Source organism: Sycon ciliatum, chromosome 3 (assembly GCF_964019385.1).
Source record: "Sycon ciliatum chromosome 3, ocSycCili1.1, whole genome shotgun sequence".
NCBI classification, from domain to species: Eukaryota; Metazoa; Porifera; class Calcarea; order Leucosolenida; family Sycettidae; genus Sycon; species Sycon ciliatum.
The window spans coordinates 5,949,369-5,960,220 of record NC_088645.1 but is presented as its reverse complement, the minus strand read 5'-3'; the positions used below and the strand labels follow the sequence as shown (position 1 = coordinate 5,960,220).

General features: G+C 48.0%; 1 protein-coding gene across 1 annotated transcript in view; it reads right to left on the bottom strand.

Moving 5' to 3' along the window:
- Positions 1-8,791, bottom strand: part of LOC135811259 (E3 ubiquitin-protein ligase TRIM71-like) — an 18,638-nt gene extending 9,847 nt beyond the window's left edge. The window contains exons 1-5 of the mRNA XM_065324468.1: positions 7,269-8,791; positions 6,270-6,495; positions 2,622-2,792; positions 1,492-1,698; positions 28-411 (exon numbers count right to left, since the gene is read on the bottom strand). Coding sequence (XP_065180540.1) covers positions 28-411; positions 1,492-1,698; positions 2,622-2,792; positions 6,270-6,495; positions 7,269-8,503 — 2,223 coding nt within the window. The 5' untranslated portion in view covers positions 8,504-8,791. The remainder of the gene's footprint in view (positions 1-27; positions 412-1,491; positions 1,699-2,621; positions 2,793-6,269; positions 6,496-7,268) is intronic.
- Positions 8,792-10,852: the final 2,061 nt, after the last annotated feature.

The following is a 10,852-nucleotide window of genomic DNA, read 5'->3' as shown; positions in this document are numbered from 1 at the left end:
AAAAGAGCTCATCTGGTGCTACCATACCTTAGGTGTGAAAGGACTGCCTCGGATTGGCCAGCCATTAACACATACTTCCACCGTGTACTGGCCCTCGTCTCGAGGCACGTAAACAGACGAATAGTGGCCTTTCCTGGACTGCTCGTGATTCTTGGTTGTCACAAGGGGCTGACGAGTTTGGGACACACGAGATGAGGATGACGACAGCGAGGATGATGATGCTGTTGATGAGCTAGTTGATGTTGTTGAGGATTCTGACGAATTTGTTGAAGACTGCGATGCTGATGTTGCTGTTGTTGATGCCAAAGGTGCTGCTGCTGCTGTGAGCTGGTGATCAGCTGAAGGTGGGTAGACAACGACGGTCACTTGATCTTTCGGGTGATCACTCGGATCACCGTTTGCATCCACCACCTTCCCCGTCACAAAGGACAGGTTAATACACAAGCAGAAAGACACACAGACAGACAAACAAATGGACAAACAAACGAGCAGACAGACAAGGAGATGGATGAGAAGACATACAGGCAGAAAGACATATAGACCAAAGACAAGACGTACGGTCACATCAATAGGCAGAGAGACGAACGGACAGACAGATCCACAAGCACAAATACAGACAGAGAGACAAACATACACACACACATACACAGACAGACACACACATACACACATGGGCGCGTACACAAATAATTCAGCAAAGGCTCTACTAATCAAATGACGACAACCCAGCAGAGGCTCAGGTAAATGGGCGCATAGAACGCATCCATTTGTAACACAAAAAGAAATCGACTCTGATGAACACACTGCCATAAATGGGGAAGAATACACTCTATTCAATACGGGTACAACTGGGCTAGAGTACACACTAATCGATACTGGTACAACTGGGCTAGAATACACTCTAATTGATACTGGTACAACTTATGTTTCCCTAAATTCTGGTCTTCTTTAGGGTAACAACGAGGATACTAAAAGAAGGCATGGATTGTCGCACCGTAAGATTGAGTCTAAGATCGTACACGGTAGGTAAGCACATATAGATAGCAAGTGGCGGATGAGAAGGTGCAGAAAAGGCACTACGCATCACGAGTATCCCTTGCAGTATTCCACTGCAGTGACTCATGTACGTGCATGTCGGCATGCATTCAACTGCAGCGGCTTATGTCTAGGTCTTGTGACGTCATCAATCATGAAGTCATCCACCAAGCAAAGCATATACTTCGAGTTTGCTCTACTAACAACACACGTGCAAGACGCCGCACACTCTAGCCAACCAGGCACCATTTACTTGTGCATACATCTGTACTATCCGTAATGCACCGACTCGTAACAAGTCATGCAATTCGTTATTGAAGACTTGGACCACAATTTCTGTGTAGGTTGACTACACCACCAGCTCCGCTGTGCTCTGTGACCGAACACACACACCTTCCCCAAAACAACAGCAACAGGTTCCAAAACGTATTGAGAAAATCCTGCACAGATTCTTACCATGATATCAATGACAGCATCCTTGCCCCGCGTCATGGTGGAGGAGAGGCCTAGACCACTGGCAGTGCAGAGAGATGGCGACACCTGCGTCATATCGACGTGTGCTAGCTTTTCTATGTACTGGACAACGATCTCCTCCCAGCTGTTATCAAAGTAGACACCCTGGCAGACTTGTGGAGATAATTGAAATTTGTTATCCAGCAGGGACTGCACAAGGAGAAAAGCACCAAAGCAGCATTTCCCGAGAATCCATGAGCTTCTGTCCAAGAATGTTCGTTCCGTGTTCGTTCTGAAGTCTCATGGAATTCCCCCATGGTTGTGTATAGATATACATGTATAACGTAGACAAGGTGTCTGAGGTCCATAAGTAGAGAGGTTCCACAGAACGTTAGTAAAAAACGTAGTCGATCTACGGAAAGTCTTACGTAAACTGCACGCGGATCTGTGTTCCGCCATACAGAGTATTCAAATCACGTAGCTGCACCGACGTTATCAGAGCCCTATCTACGTACTCTCCGTAGACAACTTTCCGTAAGTGGAGTGGAAACTCGCGAGTTCACGGGTTTCTCCCGCCCACTAACGTAAAGTTGCTCAACTTTACGTAGTGCGGAACCTCTCTAGTTTCCAGTAAACATTTCACAAGGTTCCACATGAGTGTCCATTCGAAAATGTTCAAGGTCGGGGAAAATATTCTTCTTGAAAGGAGTTCTTCTGGATTTCCTCTATTCAATCTTAATTTAGGGATTTCCCCCAGGGGTTTGTTTCTGATTAGAATTTGGGGACATGGCTGTTATAGCCGTTACGTCACACGCGTTGTGATGAAGCACTCTACGGGCTCCTGGGCATCCTACTTGATTAAGCACAGATCTGGAATACCGTAGTATCTTGTATTGAAGCACATCTCATAATAGACACCTGTTTCGAATACAAGCCTGATTTTTGAAGATGCACTGTCGGCACATAAGCCTGGTTTTAGTGTTCACACACATAGAAATACCTGGTTTGAATAGAAGCCTGATGTGAATAGAAGCCCAGCCCTGACATCGGCTTCCACAGGAATACGCCTGGCTTCTATACGTGACATAACGGTAGCTACGTCACACCCAGTTTACTAGCAATACTTATCGTACCTGGACTTTTTCGCCTATGCCCTGTCCGTCACGCAGTATGTCCGCTTCACTAGTTGACTCAACCGTGGCCTTGATGCTGTTCATGCTGGCGCGGATTTTCGCCGCTTGAAAGAGGAGATCCTCTTTCTGTAGGCGCAGCGTCTTGCATCTAGCAGTTTTCTCACAGGATATCTACGCACAGTTTGAACAAGAAATACAAAAATAGCAACTGAATCAGCTACAAAAAGATTTTTTAACCCTTTATGTACGGTGTGTACTCGAATCGATCACATATGATCGATTCATGATCGATCCGTAAAACCTTCGTAACTCCATCATGTCTTGTCCAAATTCAACAATCGAAGGGTCTATTCAGTAGCGGAAACTCTAAGCTTTCCAATGCAACAATCGCCGAAGAGCTACGATGTACTAATCCAGAGATATCGCGCGCCGTATTCTTGTATCGGCAAATTCAAATTTTTATCGATCTCTTCGCCATTTTAGGGGGAAATCCCTTTTCGTGTGCTCTTTGACCAACTCAGCACATGATAATGACGTAGTTGGCTGAAGTTTGAATCGCCTTGAAAAGATTTGAGCGTTCTGCGATAGAGGAGAGTGGAATGGCGTTGATGGGGAAATTTGCTCGCATATTGGGCTTGGAGACGACTTTGATGTGTTCCTGTGCCTGATTTGTGGCAGCTAGTTGATGGATCCTGGTATCCTCGCGTTGCTCTTGCCAGGAGCTTTCCAAAGAGCCCAAGATAGTGGAAATGGAGCGAAGGAGGCCAAAGTTATAGCCTGTTGAAGGTGAAAATTGTGCTGAAAATTCAAATTCTGCTGCATTCTGTGCTGGAAATCAGTACATAAAGGGTTAATACTCAATACAAAAAATACTATCGGCTCTAAAACCAAAACCAGAAACACTAATATTCTAAACCTGCACCTCTCCAATTTGCACATGCTATTACACTGCTCCGCTCGTTCCCCACCTAATAACGCCTTCATTAGTGCTAGCTTTAGAATACTAGAGTGTTCTTGGTAATGTTTTTAGACCCAATATGAATGACCATGTTAGATTTGGATGGAGAGGCAAGGATTAAAAATTTACAAGTAAAAATAAAGGACCAAAATGTTATGCGTTATTCGTAGTTTGTGTGCAACACTAACAGTTATAAGCAAGATGTTGTGTAGTCAGAAGGCTGTTGGTTTGCGCATCCAAGACGTGATAGAGCATAGTAGCAGGTGGTTGAATGTCAGTATCACATCAGTGAGTATTGTGTTAGCTGTTACACCTTCTGACTAGTACACAACATCTTGATTATAACTGTTAGTGTTAGTGTTACTGTTGGTGTTGGTGTTTAGTGTTAGTGTTAGTGTGTTAGTGTTAGTGTGTTAGTGTTAGTGTTTGTGTGTTAGTGTTAGTGTGTTAGTGTTAGTGTTAGTGTTAGTGTGTTAGTGGTGGACACACACTACAGATAACATGTAATAGTTTTGGTCCATTCCTTAAATTTTAAATCATCTAGTAAATTTTTTACGTTCGGAGGAGAGTTGGTCAGACTCAATTTCCCGCATACATAGGAACACAAGCACCTTTCATGGTCAACTCACACAGGCACAGCTTCCAAGCAGCGGCGGTGGGAGGGAGAGGGGGGGGGGGGGGAGGGAGAGAGGGGAGAGGGAGAGGGTGGGTGGGTGGGGGGATGAGTACATCAGACCTACCTCATTTGCTGTATCCATGTCACCCTAGTGCCAAGTCAGTGGTTGTGTCCATGTCACCCTAGTGCCAGGTCAGTGGTTGTGTCCATGTCACCCTAGTGCCAAGTCAGTGGTTGTGTCCATGTCACCCTAGTGCCAGGTCAGTGGTTGTGTCCATGTCACCCTAGTGCCAAGTCAGTGGTTGTGTCCATGTCACCCTAGTGCCAGGTCAGGGGTTGTATCCATGTCACCCTAGTGCCAGGTCAGGGGTTGTATCCATGTCACCCTAGTGCCAGGTCAGTGGTTGTATCCATGTCACCCTAGTGCCAGGTCAGGGGTTGTATCCATGTCACCCTAGTGCCAGGTCAGGGGTTGTATCCATGTCACCCTAGTGCCAGGTCAGTGGTTGTATCCATGTCACCCTAGTGCCAGGTCAGTGGTTGTATCCATGTCACCCTAGTGCCAGGTCAGTGGTTGTATCCATGTCACCCTAGTGCCAGGTCAGTGGTTGTATCCATGTCACCCTAGTGCCAGGTCAGTGGTTGTATCCATGTCACCCTAGTGCCAGGTCAGTGGTTGTATCCATGTCACCCTAGTGCCAGGTCAGTGGTTGTATCCATGTCACCCTAGTGCCAGGTCAGGGGTTGTATCCATCCTAGTGCCAGGTCAGTGGTTGTGTCCATGTCACCCTAGTGCCAGGTCAGTGGTTGTGTCCATGTCACCCTAGTGCCAGGTCAGTGGTTGTGTCCATGTCACCCTAGTGCCAAGTCAGTGGTTGTGTCCATGTCACCCTAGTGCCAGGTCAGGGGTTGTAGCCATGTCACCCTAGTGCCAGGTCAGGGGTTGTATCCATGTCACCCTAGTGCCAGGTCAGTGGTTGTATCCATGTCACCCTAGTGCCAAGTCAGTGGTTGTGTCCATGTCACCCTAGTGCCAGGTCAGGGGTTGTATCCATGTCACCCTAGTGCCAGGTCAGGGGTTGTATCCATGTCACCCTAGTGCCAGGTCAGGGGTTGTATCCATGTCACCCTAGTGCCAGGTCAGTGGTTGTATCCATGTCACCCTAGTGCCAGGTCAGTGGTTGTATCCATGTCACCCTAGTGCCAGGTCAGTGGTTGTATCCATGTCACCCTAGTGCCAGGTCAGTGGTTGTATCCATGTCACCCTAGTGCCAGGTCAGGGGTTGTATCCATGTCACCCTAGTGCCAGGTCAGTGGTTCCAAACTAACTAACAATGAGTCGCAGCAGAGTTGGAACAATCCTTCTGCTTGCAAGCATGACATAATCCTAGTACCGACAGCGACAAATTCAGTGACTATTTCGGGAGGAAGACATATCAACTGTGCTATCAAGAGACGGTCAAACCAAACTGTAAATGCAGCATGTTTTAGTAAAGCTAAGAGGATGCTAAGGGCAGGATTCCACTGCGGCTCTGCCACTCCGCTGCTCGTCATCCGCGGCTTGAAACGTCATCATTACCATAGTGACCACGGCTCCAGCTGGAGCAGCGAGGCCGCGGATCACCACGAGCTTTCGCTACGATTCTTGAGCAAAAACTGGAAGCCGCGGTCCCGGCTCGACTTGTTTCCCGTATCTTGCATTGTTTTATACGCGAGAATGTTCAAATTCAAATTTTAATACGTTGCTCAGGCCAGGACACGAAGATGTTTTTGATTTCGCGCACACGCGCACACACACAGGCAGGTAAAACGTCATCAAAAAACGTGGAGCACGACTGCGGTAGCGTGAATGGCAAGTGTCCGTGGAACCGCGCTGCTCCGCTGCATGCAGCCAAGTGCCGCGAAATCGCAGTGGAACCCGGCCCTAAGATGTTCAAAGAAAGTACAAAGCAGTATAAAAAAAGAAGCAATGCCATGCACACATACACGCATAAACACACACCCATAAACATGGCGATACTAGACAGAGGTATCTCACAAAAGTTCCAGGCATGATTTAACGCATCACACTCACCTCATCCATCATTAGAGAACGACGTGCCGCGAAGCCGTCAATGAGTCTCTGAAAGCACGTGTGTACGTCGAACATCACCTTATCCGCTTCCCTATCCACCGTTGCCTGACACTGGTCCAGTAGAGATGTAGCCGTCTCCACATTCACCATCACCTGTTCAAGCTCACTGACCTTCCTCTCCAGGGTGGACTTCTCCTCCATGATTGCCACGGAAACCGGCACAATGCTGGGCATACATAACGGCAGGGAGTGTGCAGTGCCGCGCACGACAAAGACAGATCCAGACATGAACAGCCACACGAGCACTCACACACGCGCACACACACATACATACACACACACCACCAACACGGATACAAAGAAACAGACAGACAGACAGAGAGACAGTACTTGGACTTGCTCATTGCCAAAACAGGTCACGTAGGTCTCCCCGGGAGAGGGGAGAGAGAATCAAAAGGAACCTTGGAAAGATGACTCAATTGGCTATTGAACCGCCCAACAGCTCATACCCCCTGAAATCCCAAACCTCTGGGTGGACTTAGATGATCCCACTTATCGGCTGATCACACCTTGGTAAGTGAGAGAGACAGACAGACAGACACACACACACACACACGGATACACGCATGCAGATAGCATGGGAAGACATATCTGGGACTGTTGGGTTTGTAGAGACAGAGTTGGAGGCAATACACGATGTGCGTGTCCTTTACCTCTGTCTGTCTCTACCATGCCCGTGATAAGGGAAGAAAGGACAAAAAGTGGTGACCCCAATCATTTTATAGTGAACACAGTCTTCAACACACCTCTCACCAGTGTACGGTATGCACACATGCACATGCACACACAAAATAAACAGACAGCGCACATGCACGCACAAAATAAACAAAGAGCGCACATGCACACACAAACACACACGAGCACCTATGCCACAAACATACACACATACACACACGTACATGTACACATATGCACACAAGAACATAAACAGTTACTTACTGGTGTTGACGATGTACCGGCTCTTCACAATGGGAACAAACGTATGTTCTACATCCAGTACACCAGAGCTCAGTACTATCATGGTGATCCGGCTTGCAAGCGATTGCCTGCTGCTCTGCGTGCGCATCTTCAGTTCCTGCACTGCTTGTCACACCGCCTACAGGTTGCCATGGCGATGCGTCATGCCCGTCTGTAGCCGCCAGAGGCTGTTTCGTGGCGATGGGTACGAGTGTATGTGCACACGTGTGCTGGTCAGCGCGATGTGCCGAAGAATGACGCGTGCACAGACACCGCGTGCACTCCGTACACCGTGCCTCGGCCACAACGTCGCCAGCCGTCTCGTCCCGACATTGGTCACACCTCGTAGCCGCAACGGTTGTCTTGACGACGTCATCCCCGCGGTACAACTGTAGCAGGTCAACAAGCTTGTTGACAAGGTAGTTGGTAGCCAGATATCGCACGCCGCCGTCTGGCACAGTGACCTCAAAGCGGCACTCCGGACAGAGCAGGGTTGACTTGCTGGCCTGGGCGTTGAGTATGGTTTCCAAACATTCCCTGCAGTAGGTGTGTTGGCAGGGCAGGACTTTAGGTTCACGATAACAGTCTAAACAGATGCTGCACAGGAGAACGGCGTCGTCGATTTGAGCTGCTAAGCCCGTGGCCAGCTGATGTGATGCACCAGCTCCGTCGACCTGATCCTCACCCGCTGCCTCATCTCCCGCTCCGTTATCAGCTGCAGTCGTAATGACGTGCGCTGCAGCAGTAGGAGCTGTGCCGCCTTCCGAACGTGCTGCTGCACTGGCAGCGTTCTGCCTCGCAAGTAGAGCTCTTCTCAGCTGTTCACCCAAGCTGGGCGCCCTCGAATCTACCTGATCCCCACCCTCTGCCTCACCGCCCGCTCCTTTATCAGCTGCAGTCGCAATGACGTGCGCTGCTGCAGACGCGGCGACGCTTTCCGTACGTGCTGCTGCACTGGCAGCGTTCTTCACAAGTATAGCACTTCTCAGCTGTTCACCCAAGTTCGATGCTCTCCGCTCCGCATCGCCACTGTCACTACCTGACGAAGCGATGCGGCGTCGTGGTGCATTGACCGGAGTCGGAGAATGGGATTTCCGCACATGTTCTTGTTCAGCGAGTTCGCCTGCGGATGAAGAGGAGGATTTACGGTCCGATTTGCGCTTCTTTGCGGCAGCTTTCTTCACAGCGCCAGCACTTGCAGCAGATTTGCTTTCCATTGTCGACCACCAACATTACGTGTCGTTATTTACTAGGCTAGGTAGGCGCAGGCCGCTGTTACCCTCAGCAACATCATGATAGTGTAACAATCTTATGGGCCGTTACACGCCCGATTGGTTGAGAGACTCACCTACTCTCCCCTGACTCACTTGTGAGGTCTGCATTCGCCACTATTACACTAAGGTGTGCAAGGCATAGGCATAGTGGTGGCCTGCGGAAGCGAAGGCTAGTTTGTGTGTTTCTGAACATTCAAGCGATGCCAACGCGAATCCCGCGAATTATTATTATTATTAAATTAACAATCCGAAATGAAGGTGAAGGATGGGATTTCCGTGATTTCCTTTCCTTTGCGCACCTTTCAAATAATTTTGAAAAAATAATCGATGCATGCTCTGAAAAAGTATAAAAAATTATTAAAATTTTTAAAAATATTTTTACACAAGGGTCTCAAAACCGGTATAAAAATATTTTTATATTGGTCTACACTACAAAGTCATGTACTAGTATATATACTGTCATTAGTGAGGTTTTGCATTCCGAATTTCGGTACAGCGTTCTTCGGTCATTTGTCGAACATCAAAATGTCGAACTTTCGCACCAACGTTTGTTTTGCAAGTCGAAAATGATGTGTTTTCATTTCGTGAGCCACAGCATCAGCAACGTCCTGTCCCGTGCTCCTGTTCTTGCTGATTCCAACGAACTTTGATCGCCCAAAGAGTCGAGGGCCAAGCCTGCCTCCTCAGTCGCCTCAGAAAAACCAACTCCATGGCCAAGTCAAATTTTATGCGTGTCGCCATAGTCTTTTCAGCCACACAGATGACGATGAGGACACTCCAGGCGAAAGAGAGTAGACAGGCAGTGGAGAGGAGCAATCAGAGGTAGCTGACGATGCTATGTCGCCAAAGACGCCTGCCAAGCGATGCCGAGATAAGAAACCTCTTTGAATAAATCACGCGCTAGCGCTCTTCTCCAAGAAAATGCATCCGAAAAATATTTTCGGCAAAGTGAGCTTTTTCCGAACAAACACGCCGAATCTTCGTTTGCATTTTCGACCTCGCTCCCGCGTGCCGAAACTTTTTGCCGAATTTCGGAATGCAAAACCTCACTATTGTGCATGTGTACGTGTACGTGTGTCGTTGTTGTTGCCCTTGCGTTGGCATGGCACTTGACAGCATCTGGTGTGGCACGTGAAATCCAACTCCTTGTAAGATCTGAAGTAAAGCTGCGCAACCGCTAGCGCTGCAAGTCCCGAGTCTGTTGGAATCCGTGCCTGATATTTTATGAGGTCGGATTTTCCTCCTGCCATTATGTCATTGCACATAGTCATCGAGATATCTCGACTACAAGACTAAGTACAAGGATGAGACGTGAGCTGAGTGGAGATGAAAACTGGTGGGGTTTTCTCCAGGGACTCAGGGAGAAGAAGAAGAAGTAAAAATACATTACAATGACTGTCTAGAACTTTCATTTCTAGCACTGTAAAGTGTATACATGTATAACCGTTTTCCTGCACTCATGAGTCATGTAGTGATGTACATACTTCTTGGTAGACAGGTGAATACCAACGCATATGGCCGATTGGTTTGCAGGCTTGCCTGCGAATCATGAGGTCCCGAGTTCGAGACCCGCGCTGGTAGCAGGGAGCGTGTAAAGACTTTTTACGTGAGTAAAGACTTTTTATGTGTGGTGAACTGCGCCGACACCCACGGTCAACTGGGTACTCACAGCTCGGAGTGAGGGTAACAAGGATGCAGTTTACAGGGTTATGGGCCGTTACACGCCCGATTGGTTGAGAGACTCACCTACTCTCCCCTGACTCACTTGTGAGGTCTGCATTCGCCACTAAGGTGTGCAAGGCATAGGCATAGTGGTGGCCTGCGGAAGCGAAGGCTAGTTTGTGTGTTTCTGAACATTCAAGCGATGCCAACGCGAATCCCGCGAATTATTATTATTATTATTAGACAGGTGATCCTCAGGCTGCGACCGCTGCGTATGAGTATGAGTGCATGGCAAGTAAACTGCTCTAACTAAACACGAATAAGTCCAGTTCACAGAGCCAGTATTAATACAATTCTCGCAGGAAATCTCTGAGAATATTCCCTGCGTACAGCTTTGGGTATTTCCTGGTACGTGGTTCTCACCCTACACAACGTTTTGCCATCACAATTAAATTTTAAATTCTATTTTTTGAGTTTTTATTTTGGTTCTTTTTCTTCTTTGTGTTGCATTCACCTCTCTCGATTTCTCATTTGCTTGTGTTCTCGCAACTTCTTGAGTTGCTTCATTCAATTGGTACCATTCTTTGCCAGTAAAAGTGGCTTTCCATCACAGAGGAAAGGAGGAGCGAT